At 49.8% G+C, this 19,979-nt stretch overlaps 1 protein-coding gene across 5 annotated transcripts in view; it reads right to left on the minus strand.

Annotated features, from left to right (window-relative positions):
- Positions 1-316: 316 nt before the first annotated feature.
- The window catches only part of TENT5C (terminal nucleotidyltransferase 5C), a 32,524-nt gene continuing 12,861 nt past the window's right edge, over positions 317-19,979 (minus strand). For 4 of the 5 annotated variants that reach the window (XM_081796403.1, XM_060626059.3, XM_060626060.3 and 1 more), the window contains one exon: positions 11,174-16,822. In XM_081796403.1, the coding sequence (XP_081652529.1) occupies positions 15,622-16,797 (1,176 nt within the window). In that variant the 5' untranslated portion in view covers positions 16,798-16,822 and the 3' untranslated portion in view covers positions 11,174-15,621. Of the gene's footprint in view, positions 2,279-2,787; positions 2,903-11,173; positions 16,823-19,979 lie in introns of those variants that run through there. The other variant, XR_014138085.1, reaches the window with a different exon arrangement.

Raw genomic sequence — 19,979 nt, forward strand, 5'->3', positions numbered from 1 at the left:
TCAGTCAGTTAAGCGTCCGACTTCGGCTCAGGTCATGATCTCACGGTTTGTGAGTTTGGGCACTGCACTGGGCTCTGTGCTGACAGCTCAGAGCCTGGAGCCTGCTTCAGATTGTGTCTCCCTCTCTCTCTGCCCCCCTCTCAAAAATGAATAAACATTTTTAAAAAAGAACAAAACTCTATTATAACTCTATTCCAATTCTCAAAAAGACAGAGGAAAGATTGACTACATTAAGTAAAGAAGCAGAAGATACAATAAGAACTGAACTTCTAGAAATGACAACTACAATGTGAGAAATAAAAAATAACCTGGATGGGGATGGGTAGGAGAGGGGAGGTTTACGCTCTGCAGAAGGTGGGTTGGAAAGGCTCCGGATTTGGGGATATCAGCAATAGCTAAGGGGATTCTGGGACGCGATTCTGAAAGTGCAGATTAAGTGAAAGTCCACACATCTTGCTGTGAGCCAAGCTCATGCCTCCAGATCTCAGCATGGCTGAAAGATTCATCTTGGGAAAACTGGCCCACCCTGGAGAACATACCTCCAGATACCCACAGCGGGCATGACAGACTGAGCATCTGTCTATTCCCCTTCCAGAGACAGCTAGGAGACTATAAGGAAGCCTTGTGCATCGGGTAGAGCTTCTCCTTCCGGTCTAAGTGACTCACTCATTCCAAAATGAGAATGGACAGTCGAAGGTCATCTGCCTTCTGAAAACAGCCGCAAAAGCGAAAGATGGGATAAGACACATAAACACAGAAAAGGAACTTGGAAAAAGGAGGGTACAAGGACCATGAGAAAATATCAGCAAAACTTCCTAGTGCTATTTTTAGAGTGACAGAAGACATCACATCTGTGACATAGCAGTAGGAAGCTCTTTAACTTTCTGAAGTTGGTTACACTTGAGGTGGGGCTGAGGGGGTACCAAGAGTTTGGGGTTGGCTTGGGCGAGGCAGAGAAGAAAGCTGAATTGGAAGGATGGAGTGAGAATATTCTAGGAGATAAAATGCAGTGACTGATGAAAATAAACAAATGTGCCACATGCCCATGAGTCTACGGAATGAACTCTAGAACGTTCTTTGTGATGACACTCACGTTTGTAAAGGGCTCTGTAACCGTTCAGGCCCACACCCTCTTGCCGTGTGTTGTCTGGACCACTGCTGCAGCCTCCCTGTGGGTTTCCCGACATTTCCCATCTCAGCTCTATGCCTCCATCCACCACACAGTGGCCACAGCAATCTTTCTCACACTCAAACCTGGTTGTGTCACCTGCTCAGCAGCTTTCAATGGCTTTCCATTGCCTCCCCATTCCCCGACTGTGTGAAGCTGAATGGACCCATCCTGCAAGGCCCAGCTTCAGGGCACCTCTGTTGAGGGGCTTTTCTCAGTCATTCCCTTCTGTTGAGACCCTAGTATTGTCTCCTCTGGAAATTGCCCCTTCATTTCAGGATGTGACACTTGTGTGTTTTTACACGGTGTTTCCAAGAGTCCATGAGCCCCTCACAGGCAGGGACTGCTTCTCACCCATCTGAATCCTCAATGCCCAGCACAGTACCTGGCATGTGGTAAGCACTCCTCACTCAGTCACTGGATAGAATTGACCTCTTTCTCCCTCATGAGAAGGTTGGGCTCAGAGAAAAGCCCCAGGTATACTCATTACCAGCATGAGTAAGGGTCCTACATCATGTCAGCCCTTCTCGGACTCCTTCACAGCTTTTCACAAAGGTCCTTGTGGCTTTAGGCTCAGTGCGGAACTGTGGGCTAAGGCCCCTAAAGATGGGCTAGTCCAATGTCTGCATTTTTCAGATGAGGAAACTGAGGCCTAGTGAGGGCCGGTGTCTTGCCCGAAGCTCCGTGAGCTCACACACCAGAACAGGACGTGGTCTCCTGGCCTCTAGGCCAATGTCCCGCCAGCTCTCACCCCATGTGTAAGGTGACTGGCGAGAAACTGGTGGCTGTTTTCCAGCTAAAGTGAGTGCCTCACCCCATCTTCCCTTCTCACCACCGTGGACGTGTTAGTGGAGGCCCCCAGGGACAGGGCAAATAGGAGGCAGACTTGGAAGGGGACTTGAGAATAGGCGAACTTGACCAGAGCGGGGCGTCCATCTGAGGAGAGGGGGATGTGCAGACCACCGGGAACCTGCTACCACTGTGATCTGTCCTGGGCTCGTGAATGCCACAGCCAGTAGCATCCAGCAACGATGCAGGTGTGTGTCACCTCAACAGACGGGTCCTCGTTGGGAACTCTCTCAGCAGATATGAAAACTGAAAGAGGAGATCCTGGAAAAAGCGAAGCAGGGCATCTGTCCCTGGATTCTGTGACCCCAACCCGGGAAGGGTCAAGAGGTCAAGGAGGTGGCCTTGAGGGAGTAGTGACAGCAACTGTGGGCCCCGCCAGTGAAGGCTGAGATGCGAGGCAGCTTCTAGAAGCCAGAGCAGGGCACTGGCCAGCTGTCTAGGGGACCATCGGGAGCCAGTCCTCTGTCCACTGTTGTAGTTTAGAATTCTTTCTATATGTATTTTCCTTTTGTTCTCCCTTAACATTTAGTAAAATGTCCTTTTGAAGCATCCAGCTTGTCTCGACTGGCTTCGGGGCACCAGGGACATTTGGTGGTGTCTCTGCAGGAAAGAGTGGCTTCCTGAGCGGAAGTAGCAGTGTCCTGAGGACAGAGGCTCCTGAGGGCCCGGAAGAGCTGCTAGACCACCTACCCTTCCCACCAGAGGATTCTCCTTCCACAGTTAAACCTCCAAGACTGGGGATTTCATCACGGGAAGTGAAAATCTCTTACCACCACCCTCGGAGTGGAGTTCTTGGGCTCAGTTGTGTTCTAGAAACCACAAATCCTCTTAATTCTATTCCTATTCGGCACACGGTTCCTCTCCAGGCACATGAGTTTTCAAGATCTGAAGTAAAAATGCTATGTGTTAACAATAGTCAGCTAAAACCCCAAAAACAAAACTGTCTTTCCACACCCTGACCTAATAGTCTAAGGAAATGACAGGCAGATTGGTCTCTCTTATTGAATCTGTGTGGGCAGGCCTTTAAAAAACTCCAAACTAATTCTAAGTGTGGGCATCTAGCTTGTTGGTCTGATGTTTCTGGTTGCCTTGTTTTCTTGCTGAGAACTGTGACAGGGGACCCCATCTTCAAGGATTTTCTGTCCCTGGGGAGGTCATCTTCTGAGCCTAGGATCCTGCCGTCCCTGGTCCTGTGGTATATCTCCTCCTTAACCCTTATGCAGTGGTATCCAAACTCCAGAGCACACGGGAAAAATCTGAGAACATTTCCCTGGCCCTTTCGCAGACCTACTGAATCAGAATCTTGGGATGGCATCCTGGGAGTCTGAATGTTTGACTAGCACCCCAGGTGACCTTAACCAGGCAAGCCGAGTACCCAAATGATGACCACTACTTTACTGAAGAATTGTCCTGGTTAAACACACACACACACACACACACACACACACACAGGCTATCATTTATTAACCATCTCCTTAGTGCTAGGGTCTTTTCACTAACTTTATCTGCTGCAGTCCTTATACTAACTGTAGCAGGTTACCATCCCCATTTTTATAGTCGAGGAAACAGAGAGGTTAAGCAAGTTACCAAAGGTCACAGAGTTGGGAAATGACCATGCAAAGTCCATCTGGCTCCTCAGCCCTCACTCGGGTCTCATTCTCACTGCCGGCTCCCTCCTGAATGGAAAAGTCAGACACCCAGGAGGAACCAAGCACACAGGGAGTGCACCCAGGTTCCCAGCCTTTTCTGGGAACACAGGAGAAATTGTGACCCTGAGAGGGAGAGGCGTTTCCCCAGCTGGCTGAGAGGTACAGTGGAAGGTGGGCCGAGAGGACCATCTGGGGCCCCACTGCCGTGACGCCCACGTGGCTAGAACCTCCAGGCCCAACTTCACAGTTGGGGTGACACCAGGTCATGCTAGCAGGTGCAATAGGCGACCACAACCAGAGACCGGGATGGGAAGGGGTGGAGGGAGCTGGCATGAGGCTGATAATACACAGGTAACAAGACTGGCAGTCTGCAGCCCCACCTGTTTGAAAGACATGGTTGGGGGAGGGGCAGAAAAAGAGGACGAGGGTTACGCTGCAAAGCAGCCTTCGTCTACACCAAGGGCCAGCAAACTACAGCCAGTGGGTCAAATCTCTCCTGTTGCCTGTTTTCATAAAGCCAACACACAAGAGTGGATTGTGCACTTAAAATGGCTGGGGAAAAATTGGGGCGCCTGGGTGGCTCAGTCAGTTGAGCATCCGACTTCGGCTCAGGTCATGATCTCGTGGTCTGTGAGTTCAAGCCCCATGTCGGGCTCTGTGCTGACAGCTCAGAGCCTGCTTCGGATTCTGTGTGTCTCTCTCTCTCTGCTCCTCCCCTGCTCGTGCTCTGTCTCTCTCTCAGAAATAAACAAACATTAAAAAAAATTTTTTAAATGGGGAAAAAAATCAACCTAATAATATTGCATGCTACATCGAAAGTATATGAAATGCAAGTTTCAGTGTTTATAAAGTTTCATTGGAACACGGTATTAAGTCTTGCTGTTTTTGTGATAACAGCAGAGTTAAATAGTTGTGACTGAGACTGTATAGCCTGCAACGGCTGAATTATGACCTATTTGACCCTTTACAGAAAGATTGCTGACAGTTGAGCTAGAAAAACCCTCATAATGCCCTCAATAAGTAATTTCTCTAGTTGGTTTCCACCACAGTGAGATCAGAAACCTGCCCAAGCTGATCTCAAATGGCTGTGCAGCATCCCTCCACCTCTTTCCCCACAGGTCCTGGCTGCTGACTTTGCCAGAAGTCACCGAATGCTCTTCGGGTGAGGGAGGCCCATGTCTAGCAGAGAAAACTCAGCTGTGCTAGAGAATGTGAGCATGTGAAATCCCAGCTTCTGCCAGCCCTGTTTCTGCCAGTTCCCCAGAGCTGCTTGGTCCTGGGCCTGGGGGAGCAGGCCCCTGGTGCGGGACGGGGGTGGGCTAGCCCTCAGGGCTCAGGCAGCGGAGGAACATCTGAAACAGCAGCTTTGGAGAGAGAGGAAACGCCCCCTCCATGCAAAGTCCTCTTTGTTTATCATCACCATTATTAGAAATGTGCACATCCCAGCAAAACCGGCGGGTCACACATTTACAAAAGAGCCTGCCACACGGGAGCAAGAGGGTTCTGGGCCTTTTCAGCATATGTTGGTTCTAATTCCTAGTACAGGGAAGTTGTTCAGTGAAAGAACAAAATGACTTCATTGTATAGTGAGTTCACTGCAGTTCTCCAGAACAGCGTCTTTCGAAAACTCCCTGTCCAACCCCAGCCCAGCGGTGAGGGAAGTGCTTCTGGAGTTCTGGGGAACTCCGTGAGCCGGAAACACCTCGGGAGAGAGGCTAGCTGGTTGTCTAGTGGGAATTATGATGATATTGCAACCCATGGGCCAATGGGCAATGGGGCGGCCTGTCAGCACAGAGCACTGTCCGGTGCCCCAGGCTCCCAGCCCAGTAGCTGGGCATGGTCCACACCGTCTTGGCTGCAGGTGTAAAAATGGTTCAGCCCGGGCTGATAGACCACTCTGTGGCTGTGTGGGCTGCGGAATGTCACTGGACCTTTCTGAGACATGGGGGTGAATGTGTCCCTTCGAAACAGCAGACCTGTATCCCGTGGATAAATGCCTAGTCGTGCAATTGCTGGGTCGTAGGGTAGTTCTATTTTTAGTTTTTTGAGGAACCTCCATACTGTTTTCCGGAGTGGCTGCACCAGCCTGCATTCCCAAGTGCTGTATTTTTTTTAATGTTTATTTATTTTGAGAGAAAGAGAAAGAGAGAGAGAGAGAGAGAGAGAGAGAGAGAGAGAGAACAAGTGGGGGAGGGGCAGAGAGAAAGGGAGAGAGGATTCCAAGTGGGCTCTGAGCTGTCAGTGCAGAGCCCCACACGAGGCTCAGGCTCATGAACCGAGAGATCATGACCTGAGCCCAAATTAAGAGTCAGACGCTTAACTGAACCAACCAGGTGCCCTTTTTATGTTGGTGCTTTAAACACCACTTAGTTTCTCTTAGTTCCCCAGGCAAACTGTAAACTCCTGGAGGGCAGAGGATGTCTCGAGGAATTGATATGGTCTCTGAGCACTGCTGCTGGGCTTGGGGCTTTATGGCAAGGGCCTCGTTTCAATAATTCTCAGCAATGCAAAGTCAGCATCGCCATCACCTGTGTCTCTCTATGAGGACAGCCGGACTTGTGGCGGTTTATGGGAGCACTGGGCAGCACGAGGCATGCGCTGGGTCCAGACCTCTGGGTGCAAAGCCCCTGGTCTTCTGTCCCCCAGCCCTTCTGCCTCTCTGGGGTTTCTCACCTCACTTCCCTGGCGCCCTGCTGGGTACAGAACTGGCTTCAGGCAAGAGGCTGGAAGCAAAACCCATGGGCTGTGGGGCTGACAATGACAGTGAGCCCCTGGTTTGACATTCCCCCAAATAGGGGCTGTGTCTGGTTCAGTGGCGGCCAAAATCCAAAAGACAAAGAAAGAATCATTTTCCTTTCAGTAGTATCTGCAGTAGGATGGAAAATAAGGCTGCCGAAAAGCCGCTTCTGCTCCTGGTGCCAGAGAGAGAGGGGGGCTCTGCTCCCCTCCCGTCCCTGTGCTGATCACGTGACAGCCAAGGAAACTGATCCTTCACCAGCGGAGGGACAGGAGGCACGAGGACAATCAGATACACAGGGCCGACCTAATGGGAGGGAAGGACCACAGAGGGCCATTTTACAAGGGAGCCTGGAAGGGCAGAGGGGAGAGCGAGGCAGAGAAACAAGGGGCTAGCCTGGCCCTTCTTAGCCGCCCAATGCTGCTTCGTCCAGCCTCCGGCTAACCTGAGCCAATGTCAAGATTCTTTTTTTTTTTTTTTTTTTGAAAACGTCTTTGCCCAGCTGTAGTGTTTACTTAAGGATAAGATGACCCAACTTCCACTATATTTAGCACATGAAAATCTACAGGTGTTTGACTCCAGGAACTGCTTCAGGTTTTGCTATTAGTTTTCGGAGTCCCTTCCCTGCTCGGTTTTCATTGTCCCAGAGCTCTGGGTGAGCTGGTTTCCTGATGTCTGCGCAATCCTCCCGTACTCCCCGACCCCCGTGCCTCCAGTTTGCAGGTAGTTAAATACCCCTCTACTAGGTAACTTCTTGTTTAAGAGGAAAAGAGATGTTTCCATTCCAATTCTAACTTAAAAATCTTCTGCCAAGCCATAATCCAATATAGGCACCCTATTTTAGCTTAGTCAGTTGGCTTAATTTTTCTTTTCCACTAATCCATCTTTTTTGACCCCCATTTAATATGCTGCTTGCCAACCAGGGACCCTGCAGGGGAGTCATGCCCCTCAAAGGCTCCTGTTGAAAGGCACACTTGCCCCTGTCTCTTCCATGTGCTGTCCTGAAAAATACAGGTTGAAAGCAGAATAGCATGTCGTAGAAGGACTAAAAGCTTGCGCCCCGAAGTCAGACACCCCATGGCCCAGCCCTGGCTCTGCCAGCCGTGTGACGTGTTGGTTTCCCCTGTAAACGTAACTGTCGCATCTCAGGGCACAGGACTCAGCGCTCTGTGATATTCCCTAAACGTGTTAGCGAGCCTGCAGCACGTCACTTGCCAACCCGAGTCACAAAGCGAGGACTGCAGGTGACTCAACGCGTCTTCGGCCCTTGAGAGGGGACCGGTGTCATGGTGCACACCTGCACGGCGACGCGTGGCTTACGGAGTGCCAGCAGGGTTTATGGCGGTGGGAAGAATGGGGACTTGGAGTCAGGTGTTCGTGCACAGGCTGTGCCCATCTCAGGGTAAGTAACCCCGGGCAACTCCGCAGTGTTTGGAGCTTCCACCTTCTTGTCTAAAGCGGAGATCCTGCTACCCACCCCCCAGGGTCCCCAGGTCCACAAGCTGACATTTTTGTAACGTGTACTTGCTAAATCCTAACTAAAGCCAAATGTGAGTGACTGTCACTCAGTTTCCCATGGCTTTACTTGCCAACACACCCCCCAGAGCAAAGGCTCCCACGCTACCCAGGTTGAGTGGACTTGGAGGCTTCAGGAGAATCAGAACCAAGTCGCTGCTGAGCTGTCACCATCTATCCCTCACACGCACCCCAGCCTCAGACTCCTCCTTCCCAGCGGGAGCGTCTGAAAGAAGGCAGGTGACTCACTTCTCCTGCCTTCCCCTAGAACCACTTCTATTGTATCTTTATTATTATTTTTAGATGTTTATTTATTTCAAGAGAGCACAAGCAGGGGGAGGGACAGAGAGAGAGAGGGAGAGAGAGAATCCCAAGCAGGCTCCATGCTGTCAGTGCAGAGCCTGACATGGGGCTCGAACTCACGAACTGTGAGATCTTGACCCCGAGCTGGAATCAAGAGTCGGACACTTAACTGACTGAGCCGCACCCACTAGGACCACTTTTAAGAAACTTCCTACAGTAAAAAGCAGCCTGAGGGTTGACTTGTGTTGATGAAAAAGCCCTGGGGTCCGTAGACCTGTGGTGCAGTCACGGCCACAACAGGTGGCAGATAGCTCTGAGCTAGGTGAGGGATTACCTGCCTAGGCATGAAACCAAGCCTCCTGTTGTGCCCGCCTTCCCTGTCTTTTTGGCAGCAATCACAGAAATGTGCTTGAGAGGGATGCCAGTCAAGCAGCCAAGAGAAGTGTGGCCCATCTGCTAGGCCAGCACATTCTTCTGGATAGTATTTACCCCCGGACCAGGGACACAGCCCCTGTGGTGCAGAAGCAAGCATGGGGCCTGGAGGCAAGAAGCCAGCGCTGGGCCTGGCTCTGCTGTATCGTCAGGGCAGGAGCGTCTCCACCTCTCCCTCCGCCCTCAGCTTTGGGGCAGGGCTGGGTGGTGGACCAGGCCCTCACCATGGGGCCATCTAGCTTCTGACTGGGCCCCAGACCGGGCTCCACCCCTCCCTTGCCTCTCAATTCTCCCTGCCTTCAGGTGCACGGGGAACCGAAGGCCTCGGGAAAGAAGAAAGTCGCAGGCCCGGGTAAGGGAGGAGAGGGCGTGTCGCACCAAAGCTTTGGCCTTTGCTTCTCCCAAAGGTTGTTTGGTTCTCGCAGTGCTTCCTAGCATCTTCCAACAGATAGTAATCCCAAATTACAGCCAGGTGTGTTATTAGTCCACCCAACTCACTACTAGCGGTGGAGAAAAAACTCCCCACTAGTTGAAAAAATCCTTCCAGAATCCTGGGTGTTCGAGGTAGCAAGGGAAGCAGCACTCCAGCACCGAGCCATTAACGTTCGGAGGCCACACGAGAGAAGTTCCACTAAAGCCCCAGAAGGGAAGATCTGTGGGGGCGTGAGGGGGGTGGGCAGGTAGGAAGGACACGGCAGAGGGGAAGGTTGCGGCCGTAAGTATTGACCTTGCTCAGGAGGTCCAGAGCCTGCGATCAATAGTGTTGCAGCGTCCAGGACATGACAGCTTATTCCAGGGAACTGACCACCACCGCTTCCCACACAAGGTGCTCTGTGTGTAAATATTGATCCGGACAATGCCTTGGACTGCCGTGTTTTCTGGCACTAGAAGGAGGCATTACAACACATCCAGGTTAATATCCAGGACTCAGCCGTGTCGCTGCTAGTGGCCCAAGTCCAAGTCCTCCAGGGATGAAGACACCGGGTTCAACATTTGAGGCACCAGACCTCTGGCCAGCTGTGTGGGCGGCTGTCTGGGGGCGGGGGGGGAGGTGGGGAATGAAACACACAGGTGTTGACCACGTCTGCGGAGGCGGGGTGGAGCCTCGCGGATGTGCTAACAGAAACAGCAGGTGGGGGAAGCCGGAGGTGTGACCGCCCAGGGGGGCCCTGGAGAGGCCCACTGCATGGCAGGGCTGCATGGGCAGAGCTGTGTGCCCAGAGCCTGGAAGAAGGGCCCCTAGTAGAGGAGGTGAAGGGCTGGGAAGGCAGGCTGGGGCCGTACAGGACTCCTCATGTTTTTAAGCCTGACATTGGCCCTTGCAGGGTAGGGTCTTAAGCGGGTTTGAACGTATGGGAGGGGCACAGGCACACCTGTTTTAGAAAGAGCCCTTGGGTGAGTGAAAAAACACAGAAGGGAGACAAGCGATAAGACATATGAAATGGCCCAGGCAAAGGCTCAAGGCACTTCTGCCACAAAGGCAGAAGTCGAGGGACATTTCAGAAGGAACACATGGCGTGGAGGAGGAGGGAAAGGATCCCGGAGTTGGCTCTTCAGCAAAGCTAAGATGGAAAAGTATTGCTCTCAATGCTTGTGATGGTGTGGGGAGAAGAGACAAAGTCCCTCCAACCTTCCTGAGCAGTTCTAGATCCAGAGTGTAGCCTGTGCGAGCAGGTGGAGAGGCCACACTGATGGTGTGGGCTGGCAGTGGGGTTTCAGGGGAGGAAGACCACCAAGCATGCACTCCAGACAAGTGACGGGGAAGGACCTCACACCCCTCGGACCCCAGAGAATGCTTATCCTCAGACGGAGAGGTTTGATGAGGAGGGGTGCATGAAGAGAGTTGAAGACAAGGTTGGGGAAGGATGTTACACAGAGATGGATGTTTTCTGAGGACAGTTACAGAGAAGACCATGGGAGTTACACTCAGCACAGAAGAGAGGTCATGGCAGGGGCAGGGCTGGGGGTGCACGGGTTGTGAACTGGCTCAGAAGATTCAGGAAGCTGGTTACCAGGCAAGGTCTACAGTACATCCTCCAAACACCTACCACTTGAACACCACTGTTCACTTCTGTATTTAAAAAAAAAAAAAAAAAAAAAAAAAATGAAGAAACCATGGTGGCCATTGTATATAGTATAGCTGAAGTTATTTTGGTTCCCTTATTTGGTTTGGGGTCAAGGTCAAGCTCAAGAGAACCTAGCCTTTAACACTGAATCAAACAAGATGCCAGTAAAGGCAGATTCCAGGACCGAATCACCGGATGTAAGCATTAGTGGAGAAGCTAGGGTAACGAAGCTCAGATTACTCAGGCACCTTGGAGGAGAGCCCCAGGATTAAGGGACTTATGGCCCCAAGGTGAGCACATACCTCTTCCGGAGAGAAAGCCTCTTTCAGAGAAGTATCTAAGGCTGAGAATGTTCATAACTGCCCCACCCCCTGCCATCACACAACACGTTTCCTGAAATCTTTAGTAGGTTCACTCACCGTGGAGGACACACAAAGAAATGAGCACGACAAGGTTTTGGGGTTTTTTAAATATATCTTTATTTCTCAAACTCAAAGCTTTAATTCATTAACTTCTAATACAGTTTGCATTGACAAGTGATTTCACCTTCATCACATAAGAAGGTCAGTGACCATCACACCAAAGAGGAAACCTCACGCATCTTAGGCATCACTGAAGAATGAACATTTCAAAGGCTTTGCAAAAGCAGAATAACAAAAAGCTTCCAATTCAGTCTAATGAGTATCTTACTTTTCATCTATATCAATTTGGAAATTACTAGCTAAAAACTCCTAATTTTCCTGAAGCAGCTATTTTTTTTTTATCCATAAAAAAAAAAAAACAAAAAACCAGATGGCTTCAGTTTTAAAACGCCCACCTATCCATCTTATTTAATGACTTCCTCTTTAATGGATGGTCTTCTCACCTCCCTATACAAACACACATGACAGTTTTGTACCAACTCGCACCAGCCCAGGCAAACCTCCAAGCATTTTCTTTAGCTTACGCTTAAACTATTTTTGAAAAAGTGATAGGTAAACAAGATTTAGAACTCACAAAAACAAAACAAAAACAAAAAAAACCCCACAAAAAAAACACACACACACACACACAAAACATTTTCTTTCCTGGTCCTCACCTTGGGGGGTCTCCACAGATAACCCGGCAAAGTTGCCAGGTTTAAAATACATCCTCCCTACGTACCTCCCTTGGTCCTCTGAATGGAATTGGCTGAACTGGAATAGGTTCCAAAACCAGCTGTGACATTCTGGTCTCTGCCAGATTAAGGATCCGAATCTAACCCTGGCAAATGGAAGTTCTTGACCTCAGAGAAGCCAACCGCAGGGTTCTCCCTGGTATACAGCCCCAGTCGGACACCCAGGAAATAATGGCCCCGGTGAGCGACAGGCTCTCTCCCCACACAGGGATAGCTATCAACACATTTGAGCCCAGAATCTAGCTGCGTCGTAAAACAAGGCACCAGTACCAGGAAGTGAACTAGAAAGGAGGTGTTCCTACAGTTAGGAAGCTGCTCTTCAGCGGCACCATTTCTCAAAGTCACCAAAGCAGTGCGAGTTAAAACCCTCACCTACCATGCAGGTAAGCAGCTAGTGCTCGCACGGACGTGGAAGGACAAGCAGATTCAGGGCATCAGCGATGGGACTGTTAATGCGTCACCCCAAAAAGCGGGTTCACACACAGCTCCCAGTGACTCAAGTCCCCAAGGGGAAAAAAAAAAATCAAACCGGGTGGGGTGGGGGCGCTTGGCTGCCAAACTACATCTGTGAGCACACAGCAGGGACCCAGCGTCTTTCCTACCCGACTCTCCCCGCCTCCACCCCCCTGCCCCACACGCTGCCAGGTGCTCCCGAGTGTGGGCCAGGATACAGCCCACATGCAGTTAGCAGGGACCCTGATTTGAAGGTGTTAGTGACGGAGAGTTTAGTTTCAGAGTTGAAGTTGAGTGAGGAATCGTGTCTTCTTGCCAAAGTAAAATTTGAGGGTGAGACTGAAGCGCCAGGCCAGGAATTCAGACTGGGCCTTTCTGCCAACACAAGGGGAAATGGTACTGTTTTAATCTCGCTGCTGCTCAAACGGATTCCAAGCAGCAGGCCAGGAAAACAAGCTGCGTACTTGCAGAAAGCATCAGAGAACTCTGTGGAGGCCTGAAGCAAAAAGGGATTGCTTAGATTTATATTAGAATTTGTACTTGAACTTTAGTGCCCTTAGCCACTGCCAAGTTTCATGTTACTCAACACACAAAAGAGAGGAACCACTGGTCTCAGTACCAGCTCAGGGTACCTGGTGCTTGTGTGAGCAGTGTGAAAGGCAGGTTTCAGCTGGACTTTCCAAACACCTGAAATTCAAGGTTACCTGGTCTATTCTGAGGCTGGCAAAGCTTGTAGAACAGGTAGAGACACCACCGGACCAGGGCGGGGTTTTAAAAGTGCAGCTTTGGTCAGTGCGGCTTTTTACCCCGATGGTTCTAGAACATGTGTCTCCTTTCAAACTTCAAGACAGCTGGGCTGACCAAAAACTTCAGGTAAGCAGACTGTACCAAAGATAGTCATCGTGCAATGGTAGTAAAGAACTGGGGCAGGGGGTGGGGGGGGGGGCGCAAACCTGGAAATTTCTAGCAATTTCTGTGCTTCCCTCCCTCCTCAGAGGAGGACTAGTACCGGATAGCAAAAAAATAGAAGCAGAAAGAACTCCAAGGGCAAACTGGAAATTTAATTACTTGATGTGGTTCTCTGATCCTATCCTTCATCTGGAGCCTCGTCACCCTGATCATCAAGCCTTCTAGTACAGCAGCACTGACTTCTGTTAGCAAGTGCTTATGTTCATGGCTCCATCACATCTCAAAGCTCTGGTTAAACATATCTGTCACTTTTGTGCAAAGATGTTGCCATCCAACCACAATGGCAGCCTTTCAATGTCACGGAGGAACATGTAGTTTTCAAAGTTGGGATTCAGTCCTCATTGCCCCCCTTTTAACCCTGAAGCATGCTGGGCCCCCCTCAGTGTAGAACTGGCCTGGACTCAAAGCCAGTGAATTCAAATGTGACTGCAATTCACAGGGAAACAGGAGCTGGTTGCAGGAGCTGGTTGCCCACAGAAGTGGCTTCTATTCACCCAGCGTAGGACAACATGGATACCAGCTAAGCCTCGGGGTTCAGTCATGACCAATCTCCTTTAAGAGGACCAAGATCTCACATTCCAAAAAAAAAAAAAAAAAAAAAAAAAAAAAAAAAAAAAAAAAACACCACCCTGAAAATACCATCTTCAGAAAAAGGTAAACCACTCGGTTTCTGCTAAGCCGTAAGGTAACTTCACTGCCTAAAGCAAGGAAAAAAGGAAAGCAATCACTCAGGGCTGGGGAATTCTATGGCCACGGAAGAAAGGAAAAATCAGGAGTGTGGATTTGATGAAGTCACTCTATAAACCAAGCTGGCTGATGCTACTGAGTTCCTTTGCCCTTAGTGCCCTAGAGTGATGCTTTCTAAGAGATACCACAGAAGTTTCAAAACTCACCATCTACTGGGAGGGCAGCAGCCCAGAACGCCCCCATTCACTGAGCTTGCTTTAGACTGGAGATTAACACTGTTTTCCTTCTAAAGTGCAGACAAGAAACAAGTACGGTCAAATCTACCAGAATAAGGAAGACATTCTTCATGTACTCCATTCTTCCCAGAACACACCAGAATTAATCACGCCGCGCACACAAGGCCCAAGTGAGCGCGAAGCCTCTACCTCACGCACGCCACAGGGGCGGCAGGTTCAATTCCAAAGCAGTTTTCAGCCAAAGAACTCTGCCCACCACAGCAGGTCATCCCACAGATCATTCAGCCCTGTTGAAATTCCTGAATTCATTTGCTGTCCAAAAAAGTCCGGGGAGGGGAATCGCTATTTTTTGAGTAAAGAACAAAAACAAACAAAAAGTAATCCGCCAAGGTACTCGAGAAAAACAGCTGGTCATACTCGGAATGTGACCAAAATGGGTTTCCAATTAAAACATGGGAAGACCCTTGCGTCAGTTACTGCAAGGACTCTGGACAATCCTTCGTCTTAGGAAGAGCAAAACTAAAGTGATAAGCTGCTGGGGGCAGGCGGGGGGCGGGGAGGGGAGGTGTCATTCAATAAGAATTCCTTAAAGAAAAAAAAAGAAAAAGAACATTCATGTTTCCTATTTACAATCAGCCCCTCCCCACCCCCACCACAATTCTGCTTTTAACATTATGTTCCACATTTTATTTTGTTTTCAAGTTACATTTCAAGCAAAGGTCTTTTTTTTTTTTTTTTTCCCCCTCAGCAATATCTCACAAATCCTCGTGAGAGCACAATATCTAAACCATGAACCACTTTCAACCAGATCTCAATTCTCCAGCTACCGGCTTTGGTTTATTGATGAGAAGAAATCCTCAGCTCTGCTAACAGGGAATAAACATACGCAATTCAGTCCCCCGAACAGAAAAATGCAGTCACGAGACCACTCTCATGTCCACCATTTTCTGCCTGGCTAAAATTGGTACAAGAAAATAGACTATCACCACAACTTTCACCTAACAGCTGAGAACCCCAAGTGAGGGCCAATAGAGCCAACCGTAGGCCCGAGTGAGAAACACCGCCCAGGAACTTTCCCAGATTCCATTAGCGCACAGAGCTCCAAATGTCCCCGCGCGGATGTTTGGGACGTGACATGTTAGTGTCTCTCTCGGAAAGATGTGGATGGGTCCTACTTCCTATAGCGTTTTCCAAAGTGGCACTGGAATGATGGGGTCCCTTCAGGGTTGGCTCATGATATACTGTAGACCCATTCCAATGGGTGCACAAAGAACAAAATAAGCAGAATCAGAGCTGAGTTCCCCTTTAAAAGCCAAACACCTACATCTAGAAGGAGGCTCCCCTACCTGAGAGCCCTTGCCCTATTGGGGTCCCCGCTGTGGAAACCCTCAGGTCTCAGGGTTAGTTACAGGGTAGCCAGGTAGGGTACGGCTGGCTGTAGGTAACTGGGGGATGGGCAACGTAGTAGTTGTTGAAGTTGCCGTCGCTGACGTACGGAGCTGGCTGGTAGTAGCAGGTGACGTTGGTGGCGTTGGGGATGATGTTTTGTTCTGCCAGCACGCGCAAGGCCAGGAGGGAGATGAGGTTCAGGGTCTGCCTCCGCTCGTGCCCCATGAGGCACACGGTGCTCTCGTTCACCACCCTGCGAAGGATCATGAGGTAGTCGTACTTGCTCCTCTCTTCCTCGGCAAAGTGGTTTTGAAGGTAGGTCTCCAGCTTCCTTTGCTGTTCGAGGATGTCCGGGAAGTCGATGAAAAACCTGGAGCACATGTAACGCTCTAGAGTTTTGATCTCCTCCTGGTCCGTGGGCCTGAAGTCCCGCACCAGGAGGTTGCTGTACTTGAGCAGCCCCCCACCCCGGATCTCTTCGGGGTTCTTGGTGGCGATCAGTCTGTTCTGCAGGTGGTCGAAGGCTTCCTCAAAGTCCCCGTACACGCTCTCCCCGATCACCGTGGGGTGGAGGTGCTCAGAGATGGGGCTAGTGGAGCAGTCGTAGAAAAAGAGCAACGAATCCAAGATGATCTGAAAAGAGTCCACGCTAAACTCGAACTGGCGCCGGATGGAGTCGACGAATTTCAGCTCCACGTTCCTCCCGTTCTTGTTGGAGAGGGAAATCAGGCTCCAGCGGTCCGTGTCCGTGCAGACCTTCACCAGTTTCTGGACGTAGGCCTCCTTCAGGGTGACCGGGCTGATCTTGAGCTTGTTCACACCCTCCGGCAGGAAGTTCAGGAGGGAGCACAGCACCACATCTCTGACCAGCTGAAACTCCGCCTCTGTGGGAAGAGCCACATGAAAGATGAGGTCCAGGTCTTTGCAACCCAGGCCGTTGTCTTTGACCAAGACGTGGCCAGCTGCAGAGCCGTTCAGCCGGACGTCCTGCACTTTGATGCCCGCCTCCTCCAGCCGGCTGCGCACGGTCTGCACGATGTCCTTCAGAGTTATCTCCAAGGTCGGAAAGTTGCCTCGTCCATGGATGGGTACGACCTCGGTCAGGACCTCATGCAGACGGCTGACCTGATCCCAGCTGAGCACGCTGGAGGACAGGCAGTCCCTGGTATTGCTGTTCTCCTCTGCCATCTCGGGGGGTGTTCTTGCAGGGAAACTGCAAAGTGAGGGGGTGAGAAGCAGAGTTAGGAGTCACTCTTACGCGGCCCAGCACCTCGAGGGACTCAGAGAAGGGGCTGGTTGATCTCTGAACGCCGTCCCGCGTGACAGCGACAACGAGCACCCACTGCTGGGTGTTGCTGATATTCTGGAGAAGTATGTGGGAGTGGTGCCTGTGCGGAGGGAGGACAGAACACACCTAAGCCTACCCTCTCCCAAATCTGAGGACCTCCGAACTCTGTCTGATGTGGGGCTGGCTGATGTGTCTGCGAGAGGGTGGCATGTGCGAAGGCAAGTGGACAAACTCGTTAAACAAAGCGACCTAAACACAGCATGACTCAGTAGAGGGCCTACAGGATTTGCTACTCCTCCTTTTTTTTTTTTTTTTTTAAATAGAATTACCTCCTGCTTTTGCATGACTGACTACATCTTGAACTGGCTGATAAATAAGCTACAACCCCCACACCTCGAACACAAGACCCCGCAGAGAAAGACCTCCTGCACTCCATGAGGAGGTGAAGATTCCCCTCTGGGCTGCCTGCACCCCAAGGAAAGGAAGTCAGATCAGTCTGCCGGAACCATGGACACAGACACCTCGTGAGCAAGAATCCCATGTCCTTTTCACTTCCAGGAGTGGGCTGCCCTAGAGTTAAGCACCTCGGTTATCCAGAGTAGGACACCAAGGAGCTGCCTGAATGACAAAATTCTTGGCGACAAAGGCTGGGGTCAGCGTGGTGAAGGAACAGCTCTGCCAGCTAAGACGCCCTCTGCGCGAGGTGGGAAAACTTCCTCAGGGCAGTGTGATCTGACTGGGTGTTGAAATCGAGTACCTCAAAGCTACCCAAGGAGAATGAAGTTAGCTCTCAGTCCTAGGAGAAAAACATCCTGCGTCACGCGTCACTTGTTAGAACCGCAGTTACCAAAGTAATACGTGATACGACTAAGTGATACGTTTCAGAAAATGAAACACAACAGATCTCTGGAAATCCTGATATGTAAAAACAAATACTGCCGTATTAGAAAGTCAAGGTGCTTGGGGATCCACATGGGTCAAATGTTAGCTAGACAGACGTAAGAGCAGAAACAAAATGTCAAGGTGCTATCCTTGGACTTCAGTGACAGCGCAGAGTCTTCCTGCCCCCTTCACCTTCCTGACTTGCGAGGCACACGTAAAACCCATCCCAACAACTGCTGCAGTTTTATGGTTTGGAAACCGCTGTCTTTGCGTGCACACCCACCATGCACGGTCCTGCGGTTCCAACATGGATTTTTAGCCTCGAGCTGGTGCCAGGAATCCTCGCCTTAATCGCTCAGGTCAGTGGGATGGTTGTCACTCACCGTTGGGGGGGGGAGGGCACCACTGGACACACCGAGACCGGCTTTCCAGGAGCTGGCCACGAAGAAAGTGGGTGCAAACACAACACAGCAATATAGGGCCATATGCACTAGAAAGAAAATGGAACGTACGGGTAGAAGAAAGGAGTGTCCCTTGATTGGGGAGGACAAGAAGGCCACAGGAGTTCCCTGATGGGGAGGGGACCTAAGATGACAGAAAGGCAACATGGGCTCTGGGCTGGGGATTTAGGGGCGGAAGGTGGCATGCAGCCAAGACCTAGCAAATTGTCCAGTCTGGCCATCATGCACCACTCAAGCCACAGCACAGGCTCCCTTCACTACATAGGTTAAGGGGCCGAATCTGCTTGGCTCGCAACAGGAGGGGCGGTCACGTGATCCAAGCAGGCTCTACTCTAGGAAGCCCAATCTAGGGATGAGCACTCTTGTGCTTGCCACAGGAGAATACTTGCCAGTGGGCAGACAAAAGTTTCCCTTCAAACCTGTTTGGATAGCGTTAAAAAGCCCTCGACTACCTAGATCATTCTACCAAAGCACTCCTAGGTTAAGGATAACAAAAATTTGTGATGAAATACTGAATGTTTATTGTGGCTAGCACTTGGCTTCAAGTCAGATTTGGGGCGTCTTTTTAATGTGCTCTCTGTACGTTTGGTTCTTTGTGGCCCCTCAGTGATCAGCATCGATGACCAGTACACTGCGCCTAACAACATAGGGTGCTGCCCAGTTCAGTCCAAATGGCCATGGAAAGGTCTGGCACTAGCTTTGTTTTGAGACACCGCTAAGCCACCTATGATTCGGTGACACAGATTTCCATCAGCTGTGCTGACCTACCTATGAAAACACACTTTGCTCTACCTTGTGCATTACCTGTTATTGTGCTTCTGAGTCTCATGTTTACAATACAAGGTAGGAGAAGTCACAGTGACAGAGGAGTCGCAGTACTCCTCTGAATCAGTACTTGGAAGAGAAGGAACAATTTATTGTGATACCTCTAGGAAGAACCTCAATGTTGCAGAGGAAAATAACTATAGGAATGACTTTTGACTCATACGTTATTTTTTTTTTTTTTCTTTAAAGGAGTTGTGGGGGAAAAAAATTTCTAAATTAAAGGCAGGACTATTGCCACCTTTAGAACAGTGGTTCCTACACAGGAGGAACATCTAAATCCAGTGAGAATCTGATGGGAGCCATCATTCCTCCTCCAGGAAGGGACTGGAGAGGGAAGGGGATGACATATACGGGAGACTTTTCATGTATTTTTAAATCTCTAAACTTGGTTCAAAGTTAGAATCTGTTTTAGATTGAAAATTTGTAAGGTTCATATGGGAGGAGGGGCATGAATGGCCAGAAAAGTTATGAGAAACAAGAATGATGTACATATTAGCCCCATAAGAGATATTATGAAGTCACAATAATTGAAACAATGTGGTATTGGTACAAAAAGACAAACTGATGGAACAGAATTTTTAAAATCTAGAAATAAAATCCAACACATAAAGGGATTTGGCATATGATACAGGAGAGGGAAAACGTAGAGAGAAATAGTAGAGAGCAAAAGTCTAGACATGTGATAGTTATCTAGATTAAAAAAAAAAAATAAAGTGGCTCCTTGTCTTGTGCCAAACTAAGATCTGGATGGATGAATTAGACTTAAGCACAAGAGGATGAAACTTTACGGGTTCTAGGGAAACATGGAATTTGCATACACGTACATAGAGTAGGCAATCCTTTCTAAGTCACATAAAATCTCAAAGTCACAAAAGTCTGATACCCACAAAAAAACACCTACATGGTAAAAGCAC

The sequence above is a fragment of the Panthera onca genome, chromosome C1 (genome assembly GCF_046562875.1).
Source record: "Panthera onca isolate mPanOnc1 chromosome C1, mPanOnc1 haplotype 2, whole genome shotgun sequence".
Taxonomy (NCBI): domain Eukaryota; kingdom Metazoa; phylum Chordata; class Mammalia; order Carnivora; family Felidae; genus Panthera; species Panthera onca.